The following is a 26,067-nucleotide window of genomic DNA, read 5'->3' as shown; positions in this document are numbered from 1 at the left end:
GGACGCCCTGGGCCGAGCCCCCTCTGCTGTGGGTCGGCTCTCACTAGGCCCAGTTTTGTTGTTTTTTTTTTTTTTCACTGGTCCCTGTTTTGCAAACAGCAGGGTGTTATGTCAGGCCCGACCTCCCGACTGACCCCGCCCCCCACCCTCCTCGGCATCCAAGTTTGTTCCCGGCATCCAAGTTTGTTCCCCGCATCCGTGTCTCCGTTTCTGCTTTGCAGTTAAGTTCGCTAGATGGTTCCTTTCTAATGCTTCTATTTATTTGTACTACAAAACATGCTTTCTTTTCTTTGCAGGAATTTATCTTTCTACGTATGTTTTTCTTGGGCTCATATGAAAGTTCGTTTGTATTCTCTGACCGTGTCATACTAAGACAGTATGTTTGACCGTATATATGTATGTAAGAGATGTAAATACATACACGAGTATATAATCAAGCCAAGCATGGCCACAGGCTTTTCGGCAGCAAAAGAAAGCTGGCCTAGGATCTGACTGGTCACAGAGACCTTGGGAAGCGTAAAATTCAGTACATCGCCCGGATGAGCTCTCTGTGTCTCAAGGAACAAACCGCGTGTTTCCCTCACTCCGGCGGCTTCGGAAGGAGAGCCCAGGAGGCCGTCAGGGTGCCCTGCGGCCGGGGGCTCAGCAGTGCAGGGAGGGCCCAGGACCTGCGCCCCGCGGGGCCTCCGCCCAGACCCGGGAGTGAGCCCCAGCACGAGATGGAGCCGGGGCAGAAGGGCGTGCCTCAGTGATCCTGAGTATTCAGAGAAGACAGACGCGGCTGAGCCTCCTCCAGGACACCCGGGAAGGAGGCCTTCAGAGAACCCCTTCCGAGGCAAGCTGGTCATACTTACTCAGGGATGTGGGTGGAGGTTTGTGGAAACTTTTCCTTTTTGCTTTCTGAAAGAAAGAAGAGATGGTTGAGCCTTCTCAGGCAGCCGGAACGGCCCCAACCACACAGCAGAGGAGTGCTCAGAATTAGGGGCGCGGGGGGCGGTGGATTAAGCAGCCGACACCAAGAGGCCAAGCAGAGTTCAAGTCGGGGGCAGGGAGGCGCCCCCAGCACAGGAGTGGGCAGCCCGGGGGAGGCGCCCCGAGGACCCAGAGATGGAGGTGGGGGGACACCCACTGGTGGGACATGAGACGGGGACGTGGGGCAGCGCTGGCCCATCTGGAGGACCACTCCCCCGACAGCCCGGGCCAAACACGGAGCTGGGCCCCTTCCATGCCTCCACCCTCTGCTTCACTCCAGACAGGGAACCCCGCTCAGAACACTGAGATCCCAGGAGACTGGCTCGCATCCCTCTCCCTCCCAGGAGCATCTTGGCCACGTCCTGAGTGTCGGGGAGGGAACCCTCTGCAGAGGCCCCGCTCCTCAGACAGCGGACTGGACCGGGGTGCTCCCCCTGGAGTCCTCAGCGCTGCGGGGGCGGGAACGCGCTGGGCCCTCTGTCACACGTCCAGGGGGCTCTGCTCCCTCCCCTCCATGGCAGGACTGGGGGGCTGGGGGCAGGGGTGGGGGCGTGCAGGCCAAAACCAGACTGCAGGCTAAGAGCTTGTCATCAGCCTCAAACGCACTCTGCTCACAACTGACTTCTGTAGAAGTTGTAAAATTACCGTCTCAGTCGCTCAGACCCAGCTGAGGGCACCTGGAATCTGTGATCTGGCTCTGAACACACGTTTGTGGGGAGACCTGCGTTTGTGGGGAGACGCGCGGGAGTCAGGCGGGTGAGCGAAACGCCAGCCCCTCGACTGCACTCACCGTCTCAGAGTCAGAGTCAAAGGTGATTGCAGACAGACTGTCATCCCCCTGGAGGAAGAGAGGCAGACAGTGAGACGGTCGGGCGCGCTCACAAAGCGGGAACCGCTGGGCCGAGCTGCCGGGGAGAGCCCGCGTCCAGCAGGAGGGAACAGAACACTCGGTGTGGGCGGCGGCCGGGTGGTCCACCGCATCCGAAGGGACGGTGGGGACACGAAGCTCTGCTCTGCTGGCGGGGCAGCTCCAGGCCTGTCAGTCCAGCAACAGCATCGCCACAGAATCGACAGATCGTTCTTTTTTTTTAAATTTAATTGAAGTACAGTTGCTTTAAAAGATCTTTCTCCATTATAGGTTATTGCAAGATACTGAATGAGTGCCCCGTGCCATACATTTTTTTTCTGTTTTATAGACAGTTCAGTTCAGTCGCTCAGTTGTGTCCGACTCTTTGCGACCCCACAGCACGCCAGGCCTCCCTGTCCATCACCAACTCCCGGAGTCCACCCAAACCCATGTCCACTGAATCGGTGATGCCACCCAACCATCTCATCCTCTGTCGTCCCCTTCTCCTCCAGCCCCCAATCCTTCCCAGCATCAGGGTTTTTTCCAATGAGTCAGCTCTTCGCATCAGGTGGCCAAAGTATTGGAGTTTCAGCTTCAGCATCAGTCCTTCCAATAAACACCCAGGACTGATCTCCTTTAGGATGAACTGGTTGGATCTCCTTGCAGTCCAAGGGACTCTCAAGAGTCTTCTCCAACACCACAGTTCAAAAGCATCAATTCTTTGATGCTCAGCTTTCTTCACCGTCCAACTCACATCCATACATGACCACTGGAAAACCCACAGCCTTGACTAGGCGGACCTTTGTTGGCAAAGTAATGTCTCTGCTTTTTAATATACTATCCAGGTTGGTCATAACTTTCCTTCCAAGGAGTAAGCGTCTTTTAATTTCATGGCTGCAATCACCATCTGCAGTGATTTTGAAGCCCCCAAAAATAAAGTCTCACACTGTTTCCACTGTTTCCTCATCTATTTCCCATGAAGTGATGGGACCAGATGCCAAGATCTTAGTTTTCTGAATGTTGAGCTTTAAGCCAACTTCTTCACTCTCCTCCTTCACGTCCATCCAGAAGCTTTTTAGTTCCTCTTCACTTTCTGCCATGAGGGTGGTGTCGTCTGCATATCTGAGGTTATTGATATTTCTCCTGGCAATCTTGATTCCAGTTTGTGCTTCTTCCAGCCCAGCGTTTCTCATGATGTACTCTGCATATAAGTTAAATAAGCAGGGTGACAACATACAGCCTTGACATACTCTTTTTCCTATTTGGAACCAGTCTGTTGTTCCATGTCCAGTTCTAACTGGTGCTTCCTGACCTACATACAGGTTTCTCAAGAGACAGGTCAGATGGTCTGGTATTCCCATCTCTTTAAGAATTTTCCACAGTTTATTGTGATCCACAGTCAAAGGCTTTGGTATAGTCAATAAAGCAGAAATAACTGTTTTTCTGGAACTCTCTTGCTTTTTCGATGATCCAGCGGATGTTGGCAATTTGATCTCTGGTTCCTCTGCCTTTTCTAAAACCAATTTGAACATCTGGAAGTTCACGGTTCACGTATTTCTGAAGCCTGGCTTGGAGAATTCTGAGCATTACTTTGCTAGCATGTGAGATGTGTGCAATTGAGCAGTAGTTTGAGCATTCTTTGGGACTGCCTTTGTTAGGGATTGGAATGAAAACTGATCTTTTCCAGTCCTGTGGCCACTGCTGAGTTTTCCAAATTTGCTGGCATATTGAGTGCAGCACTTTCACAGCATCATCTTTCAGGATTTGAAATAGCTCAACTGGAATTCCATCACATACACTAGCTTTGTTCACAGTGATGCTTTCTAAGGCCCACTTGACTTCACATTCCAGGATGTCTGGCTCTAGGTAAGTGATCACACCATCGTGATTATCTGGGTCGTGAAGATCTTTTTTGTACAGTTCTTCTGTGTATTCTTGCCACCTCTTCTTAATATCTTCTGCTTCTGTTAGGTCCATACCATTTCTGTCCTTTATTGTGCCCATCTTTGCATGAAATGTTCCCTTGGTATCTCTAATTTTCTTGAAGAGATCTCTAGTCTTTCCCATTCTGTTGTTTTCCTCTATTTCTTTGCATTGATCACTGAGGAAGGCTTTCTTTGCTCTTCTTTGGAACTCTGCATTCAGATGGGAATATCTTTCCTTTTCTCCTTTGCTTTCCATTCTCTTCTTTTCACAGCTATTTGTAAGGCCTCCTCAGACAGCCATTTTGCTTTTTTGCATTTCTTTTCCATGGGGATGGTCTTGATCCCTGTCTCCTGTACAATGTCACGAACCTCCATCCATAGTTCATCAGGCACTCTATCAGATCTAGTCCCATAAATCTATTTCTCACTTCCACTGTAAAATCATAAGGGATTTGATTTAGGTCATACCTAAATGGTCTAGTGGTTTTCCCTACTTTCTTCAATTTAAGTCTGAATTTGGCAATAAGGAGTTCATGAGTTATAGACGGTAGTGTCTGTTAATCTCACACTCCTAGTTTATCCCTCCCCCAGTGAACGGTTCTTGATAAAAGCATTCCATCTTTGCATCAGAGCATAAGGACCCTATAACTGCATCCTGGAGGGAGTGAATCAGCGTCACCCCGCATCACCAGTGCCTGTGTTGTCTTCGCGCACAGAGGTTCCTGCCTTCCGGTTCCAGCGATCTGACCTGGCGCAGGGAGCAGAATAAAATCTGTCCTATCATCAGAATAAAGGGAACTTGCCCAAGTGGATGATGTGTCTGTTAACACACTTAGGCTTACGTCCTGAAAAGACAGAAAGCAGAACGTTTCAAATCCATTCCCTATACTATTATTGTTGTTTAGTCTCTCAGTCGTGTCCAACTCCTTGCAACCCCAAGGACCGTAGCCCACCAGGCTCCTCTGTCCACGAGATTCTCCAGGCAAGGATACTGGAGTGGGTTGCCATTTCCTTCTCCAGGGGAGCTTCCCGACCCAGGGCTCAAACCCACGTCTCCTGCATCGGCAGGTGGATTCCGAGGTACAAACGGCAAATGACAAGCATACTGTATACACAGTGAATTCTACCCGGTGCTCTGTGGTGACCGAAACGGGAAGGACATCCAGAAAAGGGCACACGTGAACAGGTGTGGCTGACTCACTTCACCGCGCAGAAGAAAGCAACACAACAGGGGAATGGAGCCATATCCAGTAAAAACATTTGTAAAGTAGCAAATGACAGTTACAGACGGAAGTCTTCACGTAACAAACTGCAGGAGAATGATGTGGAAAACTAAGGCAGGGGCATCAGGGCGGCTGGGTGAAGGCCGCCTTAGCCCCCAGCGTCACAGCACGGGCCCGCCAGCCACCAGGGTGAGCTCTCAACAGCCCCACAGGAAAGCGGCAACGCTTTCTCGTGTGAACACATGTCACAATTCTTCGTTCTGAATAAAACCTTGAAGACTTTTTAAGGGCCTGAAATTTCAACAAGGGAAGGAGGTTACCCGCGTGGTGAACAAAACCAGGTGGCCTCTGTCTCTATAGGAGGGCTCACCCACACCATCGCGTCCCCGCCGTCAGCCCCCCTCAGAGTCTGCTCCTCAGACTCTGCTCCTCCCCGTCCGCCGGTCAGAAGGAACTAAGCAAGGGAAATACTGCCAGTGTCTGCACTCGTCGAGCAGCCCAAGATCTATCCCTCCAGCAGGAGACCACGGACAGTATTGGAAAAACAAAAAACACATGAATGGTCAAGGTCAATTCATTCTTCCTCTGCAAGCAGGACCTGGGCCTGCGTGGATTCCTACAGACCGCACACAAACCTCGCGTGGGGGGGACTCTGCGGGGCGGCGGCTGGCGGGCAGTGCCCCGGGGGGTCCCAAAAGGCCTGGGGCAGAAACGTGGCCCCGCGTCAGCTGTGCGATGCTGGTCGCGCCATGGACCCCTCCGCATCTCAGCTTCCTCGGTGACAAGGAGGACACGTTTTCCCGTCGGGATTTTAAAGCATTAAATCTATATTAACTAAGACACTGGGGGAAGAGACACAGTGTCCAGAACAAGATGCTGGAACATACAGGGCTTCGGTTCCTGGTGAACGGTGGGGTGGGGGGAGGCAGGGATGCCTTCACAGAGGGGGCATCTCCCAGGACGGTGCAGTGAGGAGCCTGGAAGGCCCGCTCCTCAACCAACAACCATCTAACAGAAGAAGCCACAAAGGCTATCAATCTTCATTGATTAGTGAAGATAATCAATGAATCTTGCAGTGCAGGAAATCTACTAAGTCAGGGAAGCGCCTCCAGAGTCACAGGCCCCTCGGCTCCCCAAGGACCTAAGTGATCCCAGAGCGAGGTCCTGCAGGCGGGCGGGTGCAGTCAAGACCACAGGGCTGGGTGCTGTGGGGTGTGAGCTCCTCCCCAGACACGGCAGGCTAAGACCCCCGTGTCTGTGGGGCGGGGGCTCCCTGCAGGGAGGGGCAGGAAGGAGCACCCCTCAGGGGAGACACCGCTGCCCTGCTGTGCCGGGGCCCAGGGCCCTTCTCCGGGAGAGGCAGGACGGCAGCTGTGCCCAGGGGAGGGACGGCACAGTTCCACCCGCCTGGCTCCTTTGCCAATGAAGGCAAAGTGGGGAGCGAGCCGGGGCCCCCAGCTCCAGGGTCATGGCGGCAGAAAGCTCACTGCAGAGCAGCCGCTAGTTGAAGAGCCCAGAAGCGCCTTCCTGGGGCGGCAGTCAAGCCTGAGGGTCAGGGAGGCTGGGGGCAAGGACGGGAGTGCAGCCTCGGGGCGGGCTTGGGCAGACTTGGAAGCCGCCCCCACCCGGCACCCAGGTCAACCAGCGGGTGTGAGCCCCCGTGGTGACCGAACCCCAGCGGAACAGGGGCCCCCCACCCCCGACCCGAGAGCAGACCCCAGGGAGCCAAGCTTAAACACCACTGACGGGGACTTCCCTGGCGGTCCAGGGCTGAAGACGGCGCGCTTCCCCTGCAGGGGGCACGGGTTCGACCCCTGGTTGGGGAACTAAGATCCCGTATGCTGCATGCCCGAAGCGTGGCCAAAAAAATAAAAAAGGAGTATGACGACAGACATCCCAGGAGGTCTGGAGGACCACGGCACATCCATGGCTGCACTCGGGAGAGACGGAGGGGGAAAACCACGCACGGGTTCCTGGCTGCACATGGGCAAAGATGTAAACCCCTGAACGGTGACAGCCGCCTGCACACACATGCACACACACGCACGCACACGCACGCAGGGGCACACACATGCAACGGTTAACGGCAAAGATCTGACTGACCCAGGGGGTGGAACAACCTCTGACCAACAAGTGGCCTCTGCTGACCCAAGGATAACCCCAAGGTAGTTGGGCTAAAGGACTTCAAAAGGAAAAAGTCTGAGCAGGAACAGGCTGCACAGTGTGGGGACAACAACTTCAGAGTCAGATCAGCCAGGTCCCTCCCCAGATAAACAAACTGGAGGGCGGGCGTGGGAGGAGCTGTAATGTATCATCTAAATGTCGGGGGGCGAGCTGCGGTAACATATCATCTAAATGTCGAGCTTTCAATAAAAAAACTAAGAGACAACGGAGGACCAGGAAAGTGCGACCAACATGTGGGGCAGAGCAGGCGGCAGAAGCTCCGTGCGCAGGGCCCCGCCGCGGGCTCGGCGGCCGCGGGCCTCGGAGCGGCCGCCTCTGCAAGCTCAGAGGAGGGCTGTCCTGAGGCTGGGAGGACGGTGAGGCAGGGCAACCCAGTGGTTGCGCGAGAGGTCTGGGGGGCGGGGGGCGCTAGAGCAGGTGACAGAGAACCTCGGGAGCAGGACACGCTCTGCCGATGCTCTTACCTTGTTCTGGAGCCTGGAAGCCCTTCACCGGGGACCAGGCTCAGGCTCCCCTCGCCCTGGGGCTCTGCCGGGGCCAGCGGGGCTGCTCCCCAGCACCGTACGTGCCCCATGAAGTGCACGAGCAAGCCCAGAAGCGGCTCTGCTCCCGGCGCCTGCCCTCGAGAGGGTCTCGTCTGGTTGAGAACAGATGTCAGCTCAGCAGGGAAACCGCCAGTCAGCCGGGGCCAATGGCTGCGAGCCTCCTAGTGGAGGGCTGGGCGCTGGTCCCTCCCACGGGACTGCATTCCTGGGGACCAAGACACGCGGGCACCCGGGTGGCCTCGGAGCTGGTGTGTGTCAGGGGCTTGACAAACGCTTCTACGCCTAAGGACCTTTGGAGCAGCGGGGTTTCCAACAGCACAAGGTGAAAACAACCGAGGAAAAGCAAGGAAGTGTTATTTACTCAGTTGTGTCTGACTCTTTGCGACCCCATGGACTACATGTAGCCCACCAGGCTCCTCTGTCCAGGAGATTCTCCAGGCAAGAATACTGGAGTGGGTTGCTATTCCTTTCTCCTGGGGATCTTCCCAACCCAGGGATGGAACTCAGGTCTCCTATATTGTAGGCAGATTCTTTACTGTCTGAGCCAACAGGGAAGTCCAAAAGGAAGGAAGTGGAGAGTTAAAATACGAGTATCCTATTAGGTTAGAACTTCTTGATAAAAATGAAAGAGGAGAGTTGAAAAAGTTGGCTTAAAACTCAACATTCAGAAGATCATGGCATCTGGTCCCATCAGTTGATGGCAAATAGATGGGGAAACAATGGAAACAGTGAGAGACTTTATTTTTGGGGGGCTCCAAAATCATTGCAGATGGTGACTGTAGCCATGAAATTAAAAGACACTTGCTCTTTGGAAGAAAAGTTATGACCAACCTAGACAGCATATTAAAAAGCAGAGACATTACTTTGCCAACAAAGGTCCGTCTAGTCAAAGCTATGGTTTTTCCAGTAGTCATGTATGGATGTGAGCGTTGGACTATAAAGAAGCCTGAGTGCCAAAGAATTGATGCTTTTGAACTGTGGTGCTGGAGAAGACTCTTGAGAGTCCCTTGGCCTGCAAGGAGATCCAACCAGTCCATCCTAAAGGAAATCAGTCTTAAATATTCATTGGAAGGACTGATGCTAAAGCTGAAACTGCAATCCTTTGGCCACCTGATTCGAAGAACTGACTCATTTGAAAAGACCCTGATGCTGGGAGAGATTGAAGGCGGGAGGAGAAGGGGACAACAGAGGATGAGATGGCTGGATGGCATTACCGATTCAACGGACATGAGTTTGAGTAAGCTCCGGGAGTTGGTGATGGACAGGGAGGCCTGGCTTGCTGCAGTCCATGGGGTCGCAAAGAGTCGGACAAGACTGAGCGACTGAACTGAACTGATTAGGTTAGAGGTTTTACTTTTTAATTTTATTTTAAAAAATATTATCTTTCCATTTTTGCATGAATAATACTTGTGAAGATTTTTACACATACATTTATTTATTTTGGCTGTGCTGCAGGTCACATGGATCCTTAGTTTCCTGACCAGGGATCAAACCCGTGCCCCCTGCAGTGGAAGCTCAAGGGTCCTAACCACTGGACCGCCAGGGAATTTTCAAGTTAGAGTTTTTGTTTTTTCATTTTATTTATTTAAAAAATATTTCTTTCTTTCTTTGGCTGTGTTGGGTCTTAGTTGCAGCACACAGGATCTTTGATCTTCCTTGGGGCATGCGGAATCTTTTTAGTGGCGACACGTGGGATCTTTAGTTGTGGCATGTGAACCCTTAGTCCTGGCACTTGGAATCTAGTTCCCTGACCAGGGATTGAACCCAGACCTCTTGCATTGGGAGCGAAGAGCCTTAGCCACTGGACCCACCATGGAAGTCCCCCAAATTAAGAGTTTAAAAATTTTTTAAGTGAAGTATAATTGATTTACTATATTATAGTTTCAGGTGTACAATAAACTGATTCAGTTATATTATATACATATTTTTTTTCAGATTCTTTTCCATTATAGGTTATAAGATATTGAACGTAGTTCCTTGTGCTATACAGTCAGTCCTTGCTGTTTAGAATTCAGCTTTTTGAGATTCCATATATACGTGAGATCATACAGCATTTGTCATTATCTGTTTGATGTATTTCTCTTTCTCTTTTTTATGAGACTGACGCGCTGCCCACTGCACTAAGAAGGCTGACTCTCTTTCTCTTTTTTAAATGGAAGTACAGTTGATTTACAACGTTGCATTAGTTTTAGGTATACAACAAAGTGATTCAGTTATACATATATATATAAACTTAGTTTTTAAGATATGTTTTTGAAAACGTAGGTATGGGAAGATGCTAACAGTAAATTAAACGGCAAGAATTACAAAACAATATAAATAGGACCCCAAGTTTTAAAAGCCATATGGGAAGAAAAAATGCGTTGAAAAAATATCAGAAAGAAATATACCATGGAGAAGGAAATGGCAACCCACTCCAGTATTCTTGCCTGGAAAAGTCCATGGACAGAGGAGCCTGGCGGGCTGCAGTCCATGGGGTTACATGACTGAGCGTGTGTACACGAGGGTGGAGGGAGATGGGTTGGTAGCAATAAAGTGGTAGAACTAAAAAAAAAAAAAGAAAGAAATATACCAAACATTAACTGCGGTTTTCTGTAGGCAGTTAGAGTACAGGTAATTGACTTTCTTTACTGGGCATGAATAACCTTTACAGTCACAGTATGAGGAGCTACTTTTTAAAGGTGAAGAAGCAGTAACGGAGACCAGAGCAGGCGGCAGGCCCTCCAGGGGAGGCCGGACTCGGTGCCTTGGGGGACAAGTGGCAGGAGCCCTGAGCCCCCACTTGGGGAGAGTGCCGGGCAGCCCTGCTGGGTTCTGCCATCTCCTCCCAGAGAAGGAAGCAACCATGAGTCAAGTGCCCTCTGCCTGGAGCCCTCCAAACCCTTCCCACTGTGGCAGGAGTGAATTCAGACCGGGACCACTGCCTGCAAGGCTCTCCGCGGTCAGGTCCACGGCTCCCTTCCATCCACACAGGTCGCCCAGTGAGATCCCAGCAAGCTCTCTTTCGTGCCCTGGAACCCTGCACTTTCCCACCTCAGGACCTTTGCACCTGCTGGCCCCCGCGTCTCAGATCTTCACCCGGCTGCCTCCTTCTCATCGGGGACATCAGGGCACTCCTACTTCTCAGGGGCTGCTCCTGGCACCCAACCTAAAGCAGCCCACCACCCCGCCTCCCTTACATGGGCTGTTTTATTTTCTACAGGGCACTTTCTGACTTGATGGACACAATCCGTTTTGGGTTTTTTTTTCTTGCCTTGTTTTCCCTCACCCCCACCCCGGGTTCCGTCACCCCGCCACCGGAATGCAGTGTATTCACCCACAGTGGTATCTACAGTTGATGGCTGACGCCCCAGAAACACCGGGTGAAGGAAGAGTTGAGAACACGCTCGCTCTGACCCGGGGGAGCCACCCTGGGCGGGCGGCACCTCCTCCGGGAAACCTGCCCTGATCGGCGCCTGGGGTTCCTCCTTCACGCCCGGCACGGCTCGGGTCCCTCGCCCCGTCCGAGGCCCCCAGCCCGGGAATCGCCGGGTGGGCGGGCACTTACGCAGTGAGCTCCGTCACCCCGGCGGGCCGCGATCGCAGGCTCCGCTCAGGCCCGGCTTCGCAGGCGCCGAGCGGCGAGGGCGCAGCGTCCGGGAGGGCTTCCTGGAAGCGGCGGCCAGGGCAAGGACGAGTGGGGAACTAGAGGCGGCTGGAGGCTGGGCGAGGGGCGGCGGCCAGAGGTCCGCTCTTATGCGGTAACAATAATGGCTGCGGTCACCGGCGGCCGCTGGCCCTGCGCCCCTTCCCTCCGGCCCGCGCCTCGTCATGGGAGGCATCGAGGGCCCTCCCCGCCCCCGCCGTCCGCGCTTACCGTCTCCGAGGCCGGCTCCGCGGTGCCCAGCGACATGGCGGCGGCGCTGCCCGATCGCCCCCGGGTGCGGGGGGCGCGGCCGTCCGATTCTGGGGCTCCGCAGGCCACCCGGCTGCCCGCAGCCTCTCCGCCGACCCGCGCGCCCGCCGCGACCCCGCTTCCATGGCAACGGCGCCAGCCCGCCGAGCCCCGGATGTGGCGAGCCCGGCCGACTCTACCTGCACCCGGGGACACCCTCTGGCCGACCGGCTGCGCGCCCAGAGTGTGGGGCGGAGAGCGGGGCGGAGCTGGAACAGCATTCTGCCGCCGAGGAGGCACCGCGACCCTGCGCGCTAGTCACCAGAGCTGGTTATTAATAAATATTTAGTAGGTTAACGCTGAGAGGGACAGGGAGCCTGTGCCGTGTCCACAACCTGCTAGCTCTGAACGCCTGGCATTGAGAAAACCATCTTCCTAATCTCGGATCTTAGGCTCAAGGGTTATGATGTAAAAAAAAAAAAAAGAAAATAAAGTCACTCAGTCGTGTCTGACTCTTTGCAACCCCATGGACTATACAGTCCATGGAATTCTCCAGGCCAGAATACTGGAGGGGGTAGCCTTTCCCTTTTCAGGTGATCTTCCCAAACCAGGGATCAAACCCAGGTCTCCCACATGGCAGGTGGATTCTTTACCAGCTGAGCTACAAGGGAAGTCCAAGAATACTGGAGTGGGTAGCCTAAATCCTATGATGTAGTCACAGGACCAAAAAAAAAAAGAAAAGAAAAGAAAGAAAGAAAGAGAAAGATCTTAGGCTCAAGGGTTATAATGCAGTCACAGGACAAGAAAAAAAAAAGAACAGAGTTTGCACTCACCGTATTCAGTGTGAATCATGAAGATCTTTGGGTGCGTTGGGCTGCAAGTTTCATTTAAACAATTAGCAAACATAATCTGCCCTTTCTCTTCTTACAGGCCTCCAAGGGCATTTACTCTGTCCCCCTGCCCTGCTGTATTTTTCCAGCCCCCTGACCTTTATTATCTACAAGAACTCCCCTTGTCTAGAATGCAAGCTCTCTGGGGCAAGGCCTTGTTTTGCTCCCGACTGTATCATCGTCCCTTGGAACAGTATCTGGCACACAACAGGTGATTAATCAGTAGGTATTTGGTGACCGGTGAGTGACAACTTCTCTGGGTTTGTGTCCTCTAATATAAAGGGAAGGAAAGAGCTTTTGTGAAGACCAGAGTGCCCAATGCTTTTGAACTGTGGTGTTGGAGAAGACTCTGGAGAGACCCTTGGACTGCAAGGAGATCCAGCCAGTCCATCCTAAAGGAGGTCAGTCCTGGGTGTTCATTGGAAGGACTGATGCTGGGAAAGACTGAAGGCGGGAGGAGAAGGGGACGACAGAGGAGATGGTTGGATGGCATCACTGACTCGATGGACGTGAGTTTCAGTAAACTCCGGGAGTTGGTGATGGACAGGGAGGCCTGACGTGCTGCAGTCCGTGGGGTCGCAAAGAGTCGGACACGACTGAGCGACGGAACTGAACTGAACTGAACCGAACCAAAAGTGCTTACAGCAGCTGCGGGTTCCAGAGTGTGCGCAGTGTGACACAGATGAAGGAGTCCGCACACTGGGCATGTGGTGTGGTAGGATGATGACGCTGGTGGGGCAGGGACAATGTGTGCATTCTGAATTTAGTCAGGATGAAACCCCTCTGTGAATGGAGGAAGGTGTGCCTGCTGCGCGGCTAGCTTTTGGCTTCGGTGGCCCGCCCAGACACGTGGGCCTTTGGGCGGTGAGGCCACGCCCCTCACGTACAGCCACGCCCCTTCCGCCGAAAGCCACGCCTTCCAGGCGCAAAGCGTGCTGGGTTCCGGTGCACACACCTCTGAGCGCTCTGGTCGGGTGACGGGTCCGGGCAACGGGCTTGGCGGCGGCTTGTCCCGCTCCTCCTGAGCCCGTTCCCTGAGCTTGGGCCTTTGGGGCTCTCAGAGTGGCCTCCAGGGGCGTCCTCCCCGTCCTCGCCTCCTCCAGTCCCGGCAGGTCGCGCGGCCCGGGGTGGGGCCTGCGGCGGCTGAGGGAAGCGAAGCGGGTGAGGTGCGCACCCGGGGAGGGGTCGCGGTCACTGTGGAGGGCCCGGCGGGGTCGAGGTTAGGGGCCAGGGCCTCCCGGGCCGGAGAACCGCCTGGGGCCCGCGTGCGCGCCCCTGGACTGGGCCCCAGCACCACAGCAGCCGCCGGCCTGGCGTCCTCCGTGGGGTCCACAGGGAGGGCGCCTTTCTCAAGAACTTAGCCTGGCCAGGGATGACAGACGGACGCCCCAGGCTTGCTCTAGACCCCGGCAGACAGAGTCACTGTACACCCCCATCCTCCGCGAGAGCCCTCCCTGACCACAGGACCGACGGGCTCCCGGGCCCCCTCCCAGGCTAGACTCGCAGGTGCGCTTGCAGTCCCGGGAGGAACCGGCAGTGGGCAGAGCGCCTTCCCCTCCGCACACTGCTGGCTGCAGGGTTTTCACACTGACCCTGGGAGGGACTGACAGACAGACACCTCCCAGCTGGACTGAGACCCCGACAGCTCTGACTGACTAACCCGCTCAGCCTCCTACACGTGGCTGGCCCCAGAGCGCGCATGCGCCCCTGGCTCTGACAGGCCTGCAGCCTAGATCAATTTCAGGGTCATTTCCTCCCACCAGAGTCCAGAGTTGGCTGCCTTTGAGCTCCTGAGGCCGCATGGTTTACTCCATACTCCCGTCTCCACCGCCAGACTCGAGGGCTCCAGTTTGCTCTTGACAACCTCCAATCTCACCCCAGCTGAGGCTTCACCGCTGTCCTGGCAGCTGGGAGTTTCCCTCTGAAGAGTGATCACCTGGCCTGAGGTGAAAGTCCTGGGGCCTGGTGGGGCTGGGGGCTGCCTGTGACTCGGCGGGTGGGGTCTAGCCCTGCCTGACATCTCTGCAGGAACCCCAGCCCCATCATGGACCCAGAGTGCGCCCGGCTCCTCCCGGCTCTCTGTGCCATCCTGGCAGACCCCAGGCAGCCCGTGGCAGATGACACTTGTTTGGAGAAGCTGCTGGACTGGTTTAAAGCAGTCACTGAAGCAGGTAGGCTGAGGGCGGCTGCTGACTCTCCCCGGAGGCCAGAGGGTGCAGGGCTCCCCTGTGCTAGGTAGAGGCCCGTCTGTCCGGGGTCGTTCCCCTACATCTTAGAGATCCTCCCTTGCTTTTCATGATATTTCCTCACCCACAAATTAGGGTTAGGGTTAGAGTATATAGGCTTCCCTGGTGGCTCAGTAAAGTCCACCGGCCAATGCAGGAGACTCGGGTTCAATCCCTGGGTCAGAAAAATCCCCTGGAGAAGGAAATGGCAACCCACTCCAGTATTCTTGCCTGGAGAAGCCCAGGGACAGAGGAGCCTGGCAGGCTACAGTCCATGGGGTCACAAAGTCAGAAACGACTTAGTGACTAAACAGCAATAGGTGTGTGTGCACGCACACACACACACACACACACACACACTCTTTTTCAGAGTGTTTTCCATTATAGTTTATTACAAGATGTTGAATGTAATTCCCTGTGCTATACAGTAGGCCCTTGTTGTTTATTTTAAATATAGTAGTTTGTATCTGCTAATCTCAAACTCCTAATTTGTCCCCTCACCTTCCCCTTTGGGAACCATACGTTTGTTTTCTTTGTCTATGAATCTGTTTCTCTTTTGCAAATAAGTTAACCTGTATCATTTTTTTAGATGCCCCATGTAAGTGATATCAGACGATATTTGTCTGACTCACTTCACTTAGGACAACAATCTCTAGGCCCATCCATGTTGCTGCAGATGGCATTGTTTCGTTCCTTCTGTGATGAGTAGTATTCCATTGTGTGTATGCAGTGGAACCAGATCTTCTGTGTCTGTTCATCTGTTGATGGACGTTTCGGTTGCTTCCATGTCTTGGTTGTGAGTACTTCTGCTGTGGTGTGTAGACACTTCAGGTGCCGTGTCTGGAGGAGAACGCCTGTGCCCTGTGTGTCTTGCTTTAGTGCTCTCCATTTAAGAGAAAATTACCCACTGGAGAGGTGAAGATTGTCTGCTGCTCTTATTTGTGTCTTTTTTTCATAATCAGTGGGACAGAACGTCTTTTCAGGTTTGCTGGCCGTTTGTATTTCCTGTCCAAGCCCCTTGCCTGTTGTTGAGGTGTCGTTGAATTAGAGTAACGAATCCTTTGAAGCAGTTGTTGCAGATGCTTCCTCCCGGTCGGACTGCTGAGCCTGACAGCCTGAGAGAGGGGGACTGGGAGTTGCCAGGAGGACGGTCCCTTTTGGAGGCAGGCACGGTGCCCTGGTAACGTGCTTCCCGGCTGGGCCTGTCCCCAGGGTCCAGTCTCCTGTTACTGCAGGAAAACCCCTGCCTGGTGGAGCTGCTCGTCCATGTGCTGAAGCCCCAGGACCTGAGTTCCAGGATCCTGTCCTTCGCACTCCGCCTCGCAGGGACGTTTGCAGCCCAGGAGAACTGCTTCCAGTACCTTCAGGTACGCCTGGGCTCTCCCCCCTGTGTAACCCACTTTCTCCTGCAGCTGCACAGAGCCGGTGGCTGTCATGACCTCTGGTCTCTGAAACTCGCTTTGCCCCCGTACCTTGACGTGCTCCACGGGGTTTTCATTCCTGCGTAGAGTCCTCCTTTGAAAAACTCACCAGGAACGGATTGGGGTGATGGGTGAACTTTTTGGAATCAGACAGAGCTGGGGTTGGGCCTCTGCAGCCTTCGTGGGCACCCCTCAGTTCAGCAGTGCAAGCTCCCGGGGCCTCGCCCACCCCAGCTAACTGTGGGGCAGACTTTCCAGGGTGTTCTGTACCGAAGCCTGTTGTGGGAAATGACTTCATGTCTGATCATCCTTCCGTACATACCTCAGCGTTTCCAGAATCACGTCCAGGTTATCCTGAGAGCCCCGGCCAGTAATCAGGTCAGGAGCCTTCACCTCTGTCTCCGGGCGAGGAGACAGCGATGGCTCGGTAGAGGAACCCCGCAGAACCGGCAGGGCCCACAGAGGGCCCTGAGGAGTCAGGCTGGTGGCGTGGTCTGTCACACCATCTGCTTCTCCGAAAACAAATGCTCAGTCCCAATCATGTGGATATCCCCAGCTTCTCTGACTTCCTGGGTGCGCCCCGGTTCCCATCTCTTCTTCTCCACATCCTCTTTTTCCTTCCCATGGCCAACCGTGGCTGTGGAGGCTTCACAGTCCAGGGGCTGCCCTTCTCTCTGCTGGCGGGCCCCTGCACACGGGGACAAGGGACACGGCAGGTTTGGGCCCTGAGTCGCAGAGGGAGCTTGCCCTCTGCCCTGGGCCCCTGGCACTGGCTTGGGCTCCTGTTCGCTTTTCAGCTGCCCTTTCACAGAACCCCAGGGCGTCTAGCAGCCCCCAGGGCTGCTTGTCAGCGAGATGCTCAACACGGGCCCCATTGGGGCAGGGGGCATATGGACAGACGACGTGAGGCTGGGGGCTGGGCATTGGTGCCCTCCCACTGGCTGCAGGCTGCCCCCAGGAGTGCTGTAACTGGGAGGGCTATCTAGATGACGGGTGATCCCACAGAGGGCCTCCCTGTGGGCTGCCACCAGCAGCGGCGCCCTGTAAGGCCATCGTGGGGTCAGACTTATCCCCCAGTGACTGAAAGAGCGTCTCTTCGGCCCGGGGATCCCTCACCCGGAGTCTGGGATGATTAGAAGGATCCCGTCCCTCGAGGGTGGGGAACAGCATTTTATTGTCAAGATAGACAAGGCTCTGAGCAAGTCACGAGCCCAGGGAGGGGCTCCAGGGGAAAGAGGCAGCCCCCGAGTTTCCCACTCACCGCGCTGGGCCCCGTGGGGAACAGGAATCTCGGGCACATGGCGGGGGTCAGGGCGGTGTGCTGTTGTGCTGCAGGTGGGCACCCATGTGCGGATGGGCAGTGAGTGGGGAGTCAGGCAGTGTCTGCTGCAGGCATGGGGGGGGGCAGGGGCCAGCTTCAGGGCCCGCGGGCCCGCAGCTGGGTCGGAAGGGCTTTGAGCAGGTGTACGTGCGGGGCAAGCCTGACACATGGGGTGTGCTGGGGAGTCTGGGGTGGGGGACATCTGGAGGAGGGCACCTGCCCCGCGTGCCAAGTGCAGAGCCTAGTGGGCTGTGGAGACCTGCGGGGGTCTTCGGGCACAGGATGTCGTGGTCAGAGGGATCCTTTGGCATTTCTGCCAGTGGGTATTGCGGGAGGGTCTTCTGGAGCGGTCTGTGACAGGATCGGAGCCTGAGTGTGACACCCAGCCCTTCCTTCCCAAGTTCTCTCCCCGGAAGGCCGAGCTGGCCTCACTCGGCTCCTTCCTCCTCTGCTTCCAGCAGGGGGAGCTGCTGCCTGGGCTCTTCGGGGAGCAGGGCCCCCTCGGGGCAGCGGCCTGGGCGGCCCCCACCGTGCGCAGCGGCTGGATTCAGGGCCTGCGCTCCCTGGCGCAGCACCCCAGCGCCCTGCTCTTCCTCGCCGACTCGGGTGAGTGCCCTGCCCACCCCGCCCGCACCTCTGCCCGCCCCGTCCCGCGCGGTGTGAGCCTCGCTGGGTTCTTCCTCTGAACAGGAGAGCGGCCATGGTGTCACAGGGCTGTTGAGAGGAACACTTGGTGTGATCACGTGTTGGGGGCCCCTCTAGGCTGTGCGGTGTGCTCTGGTTTATGGGTCAGACTCAGCAGCTGGGGTGGCTCTGAGGCTGGTTAGAAGGCTCCAAAGTGGCCAGGGTTCTCAAGCCCCCGCCCCGTGAACCCCCAGCGGGTTCCAGCCTCCGAGCAGGGGAGGCAGGGCCTCCCACCCTGCCTCCCCAGTGGGTGGGATTCAGGCTCTGAGTCCCAGTGCTGGAGGCCCCTCGGCATCTCCAGCGTCCCTGCTGCCCCACGGCCGCACTCCCAGCTGAACCCTTCTCTCCCCCCCTTGCCCCGTTGTCCCCCCCAGGTGCTGTTGACACCATCTTCTCCCTGCAGGGAGACCCCAGCCTGTTCGTGGCCTCCGCCGCCGGGCAGCTGCTGGTGCACGTCCTGGACTTGGCCATGAGCAGCCCCACCGAGGGGCGCAGTCCCGCCGAGGGGCATGGCCGCCCGCAGGCCCGGGACTGGCCGGCGTGTGCCCGGAGGATCGTGTGTCACCTCGAAGACTGCCTGTGCTCCGAGGCCGCCCCGCGGGTCATGCAGGCCCTGCACGTGCTGACCACCGCGTTCGGGCACTGCCACGGCCTCTGGACGCAGGGCCTTTGGGTGCAGCTGAGCCCCCTCGTGGCCCGCCTGCTCGAGAAGGACCCCGTGCCGGCCCCCCACGCGCTCGTGGAGCTCCTCCTCAGCGTGGCCCGGTCAGGCCCCTGGGCGCGGCTGCAGGGTGGGCGGGGCGGGGCGGGGCGGGGGGCCACTGCTAGTTTTCCTCGAGGTCTCTGGGCGGCCATCACACCTGGGGCCGCGGCTCGTTGGCCCCCCAAGAAGGCTGCCTTGAGTCAGGGGAACCCCTCAGGGGGTCTGAGAGCCTGCACGCCGGGAACAACCTCCTGCCTTGGGCCGGGCACGCCCAGCACCGCTGGGCCTGGTGTGGGCTGGATGGAGGGGTGATGCTGTCTTCTGGGGCCTCTGCAGCTCTTCCGTGCCCAGCTCTGACCCTGGCCTGTGGGAGACTGCAGCACAGACCCTCAGCCGCCTGAGCCCCATGCAGGCAGGGCCTCTGGCTGCGGGGATCCTGAAAGTGCAGGACTGGTAAGGGCCAGGGTTTGTGTTGTGCGGGGCAGGCAGTGAGTCAGGGACCTCCCAGGACCCCTGCCCCTGCTGGAGTGCCAGTAAGGAGGCTTACGGGGTTGCTGTCTCCCAGTCCCTGGCTCTGCCCCCTTGCCCCAGCCTCGCTGGGGGTGTCAGGAGGGCAGCCAGGGTGCCCGGGTCGGGCAGCCTCACCCTGTTCTGTCTTCAGTCCCCAGGCGCTGAGGACCCAGGCCTTCGGTGTCCTCCTCCGGCCCCTGGCCTGTGTCCTGGAAGCCGCTGCTCAGGCCCCTGGAACACCAGGTAGGCTGTTGGGGAAGGGCGGGCGGGTGTAGGAAGGCAGAACCCTGAGCGTGTCCTTGGGGCCGGGCCAGGCCGGTGGGCATTGTGGTGCCTGGCTCACCTCCCCACCCAAGAGTGAAGCTGGCAGGGCTGTGGGCGTTGTCTCGGCAGTGACTGGCTCGCGTGCCTGCCTAGTTCTTAGGGCAGCATCTCCCCCCAGCCCCGCCCCATGGCATCATCGAGGGGGCCCCAGAGCCACTGACCCTGCAGTCGGTGGTGGTTACCGGGGCCTTGGCCGCATGGACCATTCCTGACCCACATTGGGCACCTGGGCCTGGCACTCATGCTCCCAGACCATCTGTTCTGTGACGGGAAAGTGGGTCTCCTCGACCGCAGCTCGTCTTGTTCAGTTGCATGACGGTTTGGGGGTTAGACATGGGGACCCCGCTGTGCCCAGTAGCCCCATGTCGAGGGAGAGAGGGGCCTTCTGACCAGCATAAGCCGGCCCCGGCACAGGCTGCTGGGAGAGTGGAACTCTGCTCAAGAGCCCTGCAGACAGGTTCAGACCACATGTCACCCAGCAGGCCCACTGCTCGGAGCTGCCCACCCGGTCTCTGGTGGGACTCGGTGACCGGTGGCCTTGCGGGAGGTGCCTGCTCACCGGGACCCATGTCTGGTCGCCCGCAGGCTTGCTGGAGGGGGCCGCAGGCGACCCGATGGCCATGGACATGCTCCCGCCCTCCAAGTCGGCGTGCGTGGGTCTCCTCTGCAGCACCCTGGCCCACCTGGAGCTGCTGCAGCCCCTGGTAGGTGTGGCCCGGCCCGCGTCCACCCTGGCGGCGGGACTTGCGGCTGGCACTGACGCTCTCTCCCTGCCCCAGCCCCAGCGCCCCTCGCCCTGGCCCCAGGCACCCCTGCTTGCGGCTGCGGTGACGATACTGCGGTTCTGCAACGGCTCTGCAGCCCCCAGCTCCGAGGTGGGGGGCCGCCTGTGCGCGATGCTGGTGGGCTGTGTCCGCGTCCAGCGAGCTGCCCTGGATTTCCTGGGGGTCCTGTCTCAGGGGCTGGGTAAGTGAGAACGCGTTCTCTTGCACAGCTCGGGCATTGCTCAGCGGTGTCCCGAGACCGCTGTCATCTCCTGTCTCCTCCCGGGAGAGGTGGGATTCAGCTGACTGCGGGGGTCTGTGCCCCCGTTCTCCTTGGGTGACACCTCCGGGCGGGGGAGGCCCCAGGGTGGCAGGCTGGGTGCTTTACCCATGCACGTCTGTCTCAGGCCCCCGGGAGTTGGTGACGCAGGTGTTTGCCGTCCTGCTGGAGTACCTCGTGAGCCCTGACTCCAGCCCCACGGTACGGGCGGGGCGGGCGGGGGTGGGCAGGCAGCTGCTTGGGGCTCAGCCAGGGCCGGGCGCTGGTGGAGGTTGAGGGGGGGCCGCTGGGCCGTGGGAAGCGGGAGAGGGCCCAGTCTTCCCAGGAATTCTCTGAGAGACGGAGCCTGGATCCGGCTGGGCCTAACGCACGGGGTCCAAGCTCCCTGAGGCTCCCTGCGAGCCTCCCCGTCCTCCCAGGGCTGCCACGCTGTGAGGGGCAGGGTCAGTGGCTTGTGCGCTGAGCAGGCGGTGGGGTGGGGGGAGTTAGACGGCAGGCCTTCAGGAAAAGGCCCTGGTGGTCCCGCCTGTCCCCGGAACCAGGGGTCCCAAGGAGAGCCGCCTTCTTCTCTGTCTCGTGTTGATGCCTGTCCACCTCCTCCAGAGGCTCCTGCCTCACAGAAGCTGGGCCCAGGCCCCCTCTCCCCCTACACGCCGTCCCCATCGCACACCCAAGGGCCGGGCGGGCGCAGAGGGCGCTGGGCGGGGCGGGGGCCGGCTCACCCCTGCCCGCCCTGCCGCCCCAGGTTCTGAAGAAGGCCTTCCAGGCCACACTCCGCTGGCTACTGAGCTCGGCCGTGCCCCCCGGCTGCTGTGACCTGGAGCCCCGTGCCCAGCTGGTTCTCGGAGGTAACCCCTGCCCCCTGCCCCCCGGGGAGCCGAGGGGCATGCAGCAGTGGGGCGGGGCGTGCGGGGTGGTGACGGGGGTGGGGGGGGGGGCCACAGGCAGACGGGGCAGGGGCTGGGCGGGGGGCCAGGGGGCCGCGGGGTGGGGGCTGGGCGGGGGTCGCTGTGAGGGGCTGGGGGGCGGTAGGTGGGCCCCTCTGAGCTGTCCCCCCGCCCCAGAGCTGCTGGCTGTGCTGCAGAAGCGCCTGTGCAGCCCCTGCTGGGAGGTGAGGGACTCGGGCCTTGAGTTCCTGACCCAGATGACCAGACGCTGGGGAGGTGAGCACAGGGTTTGGGGGCCGGCCTGGCCTTGGCACCCCACTGCCCCCAGGTCGTGGGAACCTTGGGGGAGCAAGGCGGGCCCGTGGACTCGGCACTTGGTCACTGCTGCTTGTGGCTGCTTGGACCCCCAGGGCAGGCCGGCTTCAGACAGGCGCTGCTGGCCTCGGAGGTGCCCAAGCTCGCCAGCCAGCTCCTGCAGGACCCCGAGAGCTACGTCCGTGCGAGCGCAGTGGCCGCCGCAGGGCAGCTGTCCAGCCAGGGGCTGCTCGCTGCCCCCTCCAGCCCTGAGCACCCGGCCGGCCCACAGGTAGGACACCGTGGGCCCCGTGGCCCCGCGGCCCGCCCCTGGCCAGCGCCCTGAGAGCCGGGGTAATGCAGACCTGCCACGGGTGTGGGCAGGGCCCCTGAGTCTCCCGCTCGGCCTCCTGCACCCCTGTCACTTGGATATAGTCACCCCTGTTTGACAGGTGAGATAGTGGGGGGCCCAGGGGCACATGGCCTGAAGGAGGCAGAGCAGGCCGAGCTCCAGCGCTCCCGCGGGGGTCCCTCGGGTCTGCCCTGCCGCACCGGCGCCCAGCCCCCCCCCCCCCTCGCACTGTCTTCTAGAAGACCCCACTCGAGGAGCTTCTGCTCGTCCTGACCACGGACTCGGAGGGGTTCCCCCGGCGGGCCGCCATGCGGGTCTTCACGGAGTGGCTGCGGGACGGCCACGTGGCCGTGGCGGAGGACCGGGAGCGGTTCGTGGCCCGAGTGCTGCAGGCGGCGAGCGGGGACCTGGACTGGGAGGTGCGTGTCCAGGGCCTGGAGCTGGCGCTGGTGTTCCTACAGCAGCTGCTGGGCACCCGCGGCCCCGGGGAGGCCCCACCCGGCGCGCTGGCCCAGGCCCTGCGGGCGCTCTGCCGGGTCCAGCTCTTCGAGTTCGCCTTCCGGTCCTTGTTTGACTGTGACCGCCCTGTGGCCCAGAAGTCCTGTGACCTCCTCCTCTTCCTGAGGGCCAAGGCTGCTCCCTCCGGCAGCCCGCAGGAGGCAGGGGACAGTCCCGACGTGGCCCCCGTGGAGGCCGCCCTGCGGAGGTGGCGGGCCGGTGAACAGGGTCAGCCCCTGGGGGAGCTGGCGCCTGAGGCCGTCCTGGCTGTGCTGAGGTCCATGGACCTAGAGGCCCTTCGGGACACCCTGGCTGAGAGCAGTGACCACGTGGAGAGGAGCCCCCAGTCCCTCCTGCAGGACATGCTGGCCACCGTGGGCGTCCTGGGAGATAACGAGGCCGACTGCTACTGACCGGCTGAGTGGCGCCTCCCCGGGACCCTGTGGCCCCACGGCCCTTCCTCAGGCCCTGCCCTGCTGGGGACCCTGGTCTGGCCGGGCGCACAGGGGACCCTCGAGGGGATCCAGGACCAGGCGAGCCCAGCAAGGTCAAAGAGTCCCCATTTTGGTGTATTATTGAAGAAATGGCTTATTTTCTACACAAAATAAATGTCCTGTGACAGTACCAGTGAGTCAGCACAGTTCCGAGATGGCCCAGGGGCAGCCCCAGGCCCCGTGGGGCTTGGAGACGCAGCCGGGGAGGGCCCTCTGCGCAGGGGCCACGTGCCTCCTTGGCCTGGGGCAGGGGTTCCTCTGCTTGGATCCCACCATGCCCCAGGGACACCCAGGGTCAGAGAGCCAACAGCTCAGGCTGGAGAGTGTGGCCTTGGCCCCGGGCCCTGAGGCTAGTGACCCCAGGCCCAACCAAGCCAGGTTTTCAGTCTCTGAACCCCCCGACCTTGTAGCGGTTCAGCGCTCACTGGCCAGGCAACAGAGTCACTTGTGACATCAGCTGAGTCTAGCTCCAGGCTGGTCCTCAGGACCGGGCAGAAGGTACCCCAGCCCAGCTCTGCCATCTCTCGGCCATGTGGCCCTTGGGTGAACCTGCTTCCTCATCTGTGAAATGGGGATTTTACTGTCTGCCTCCTGGAGGTGAGTCTCGGTGTTCTAAAGCACACTGCACAGTCAAGAAGTCTCAAGAGACACTTAAAACTATTTTTAACCGGGTGAAAATGAAATTATAGCTTATAAAAATTTATGGACTGCAGCAAAGCAGTGCTCAGAGGGATATTTATAGCATTGAATACATGTATGAGACAAGAAGAAAGATCTAAGATCAATAAACTAAGCTTCCACCTTAGGAAACCAGGAAAAGAACAAATTCAACTCAAAGTAAGGACAGGAAAAGAAATAAAGTTAGAGCAGAAATCAATGAAAGCAGGAAATTAATAGAGGAAATCGTGAAACCAACAACTGGTTCTTAGAAAAAATCAAGAAAGTCAGTAAGCCTCGAGTCAGGCTTCCCTAGTGGCTCATTGGTAAAGAACCCGCCTGCCAATGCAGGAGATGAGGGTTTGATCCCTGGGTAGGGAAGATCCCCTGGAGAAGGAAGTGCAACCCACTCCGGAATTCTTGCCTGGGAAATCCCACGGACAGAGGAGCCTGGCGGGCTGCAGTCTACGGGGTCCAGAAAGAGTCAGACACAGCTTAGCGACTAAACAACAAAGGGCTCTAGCCAGGCTAAGAAAAAAAGAAGACACAAATTACTAGTTTTAGAAGTAAAAGCGTGGGCTTCCCTGGTGGTCCAGTGACTAAGAATCTACCTTGCAATGCAAAGGACAACGGTTCCAATCCCTGGTCATGAAAGATACCGCATGCCATGGGGTAACTAAGCCTGTGCGCCCCAACCACAGAGCCTTGCGCCCTGGAGCCCCTGCTCCACAGCAAGAGAAGCCCGCAGACCGCACCAGGGACCGAAAAGTCACTGCGGTGTCGACCTAGTAGGTGAGGAAACAATGAAAACAGTGAGAAATCACTGCAGATGGTGACTGCAGCCATGAAATTAAAAGACGCTTGCTCCTTGGAAGAAAAGCTATGACCAACCTAGACAGCATATTAAAAAGCAGAGACTTTGCTTTTTATGGACTTATGCTTAAAAAGCATAAAAAGCAGAGATAGACAAAGGTCCGTCTAGTCAAAGCTATGGTTTTTCCAGGGATCATGTATGGATGTGAGAGTTGGACTATAAAGAAAGCTGAGCACCGAAGAATTGATACTTTTGAACTGTGGTGTTGGAGAAGACTCTTGAGAGTCCCTTGGACTTCAAGGAGATCCAACCAGTCCATCCTAAAGGAAGTCAGTCCTGAATATTCATTGAAAGGACTGATGCTGAAGCTGAAACTCCAATACTTTGGCCACCTGATGGGAAAAACTGACTCATTAAAAAAGACCCTGATGCTGGGGAAGATTGAAGGCGCGAGGAGAAGGGGACAACAGGATGAGATGGTTAGATGGCATCACCGACTCGATGGACGTGAGTTTGAGTAAACTCCGGAGTTGGTGATGGACAGGGAGGCCTGGCGTGCTGCAGTCCATGGGGTCGCAAAGAGTCGGACACGACTGAGCGACTGAACTGAACTGAACTGAACTGACGTGCAGTTACCTGGGAAGTGGTGTTGGCAAACAGGTGTCCGAGGGGAGGGAAACAGGAAACTCTGCCCCAGCCAGGCTCTGTGGATACGCCCACCTGCTCCGGATACGCCCACCTGCTCCCACACATCACAGGGCCTGGGCGGCTCACCCCGCCTCTCCTAAGTGCGTGGGCTCCAGGGAGGCGGCAGTGGTCCTCTCCATCCCCAGGCTTGGGCACGGGGCAGTCCATGGACAGCCCACACCCTCTGGTCTGTGCTGACTGCATGAGGCCCTTGGATGAGGGTGTGTCTGTTAGCTACTGCTGTGTAACAGGCAGTCTCAGGCCGGCAACTTAAAACCACGTTTTCTTGCATCTGAAGGGTCTCGAGGCCAGCCCGGCAGGACTGCTGCTCTGGGCTTGCTCCGTGGCGGGTTGGGGGGGGTGGGCTCAGCTAGGAGGCCCCGTGTCTCCTCACCTTGCTGCAGACCAGCCCAGGCCTGTTCTCGTGCTACCGCAGGAGCCCACGGGAGAGCAGGCAGAAGCACGCCGCCCTGCGGCTGGGACCTGGCAGGGTGTCACTGTCGCCGCGGATGGCCAAGGCCAGTTACGGGGCAGGTTCCCTCCGTCACAGGTGTTGCGGCACAGAGGCTGGCGGTTCAGGCAGGGGTGCAGGGTCAGGGTCGCGTTTGCAGTTGGTCTCCCAGCGGGTGGTGGTGGTGGGGAGGAGCTCGGCTTCCTCGCCCATGTGGGCAGAGGGTGGGTGGCCAGGCCTT

At 57.9% G+C, this 26,067-nt stretch overlaps 2 protein-coding genes across 19 annotated transcripts in view; one reads left to right on the top strand and one right to left on the bottom strand.

Annotated features, from left to right (window-relative positions):
- The window catches only part of IQCE (IQ motif containing E), a 40,905-nt gene extending 29,111 nt beyond the window's left edge, over nt 1-11,794 (bottom strand). For 8 of the 10 annotated variants that reach the window (XM_043455653.1, XM_043455655.1, XM_043455656.1 and 5 more), the window contains exons 1-3: nt 11,553-11,794; nt 1,763-1,810; nt 855-900 (exon numbers count right to left, since the gene is read on the bottom strand). In XM_043455653.1, coding sequence (XP_043311588.1) covers nt 855-900; nt 1,763-1,810; nt 11,553-11,588 — 130 coding nt within the window. In that variant the 5' untranslated portion in view covers nt 11,589-11,794. Of the gene's footprint in view, nt 1-854; nt 901-1,617; nt 1,694-1,762; nt 1,811-11,552 lie in introns of all 10 variants that reach the window. The other 2 variants (XM_043455661.1, XM_043455663.1) reach the window with 2 other exon arrangements.
- A 1,593-nt stretch (nt 11,795-13,387) lies between these two features.
- BRAT1 (BRCA1 associated ATM activator 1) lies at nt 13,388-23,347 on the top strand. Of its 9 annotated transcripts, none has more exons than XM_043456277.1 (15): nt 13,388-13,621; nt 14,295-14,406; nt 14,489-14,631; nt 15,898-16,052; nt 17,886-18,033; nt 18,486-18,876; nt 19,151-19,267; nt 19,476-19,567; nt 20,234-20,352; nt 20,428-20,614; nt 20,820-20,893; nt 21,438-21,540; nt 21,757-21,855; nt 21,990-22,165; nt 22,465-23,347. In XM_043456277.1, exons 3-15 carry the CDS (start codon nt 14,505-14,507, stop codon nt 23,134-23,136), a joined length of 2,460 nt encoding a protein of 819 aa, XP_043312212.1. In that variant the 5' UTR covers nt 13,388-13,621; nt 14,295-14,406; nt 14,489-14,504; the 3' UTR covers nt 23,137-23,347. The 9 variants fall into 9 exon arrangements, with proteins under 9 accessions (XP_043312212.1, XP_043312214.1, XP_043312207.1 ...); XM_043456279.1 differs by having other exon boundaries at nt 14,224-14,406; nt 22,468-23,347; XM_043456272.1 differs by having other exon boundaries at nt 14,224-14,406.
- The last annotated feature ends 2,720 nt before the right edge of the window (nt 23,348-26,067 follow it).

The sequence above is a fragment of the Cervus canadensis genome, chromosome 32, assembly GCF_019320065.1.
Source record: "Cervus canadensis isolate Bull #8, Minnesota chromosome 32, ASM1932006v1, whole genome shotgun sequence".
In the NCBI taxonomy this organism is placed as follows: domain Eukaryota; kingdom Metazoa; phylum Chordata; class Mammalia; order Artiodactyla; family Cervidae; genus Cervus; species Cervus canadensis.
This window is presented reverse-complemented; position numbering and strand designations above follow the sequence as displayed.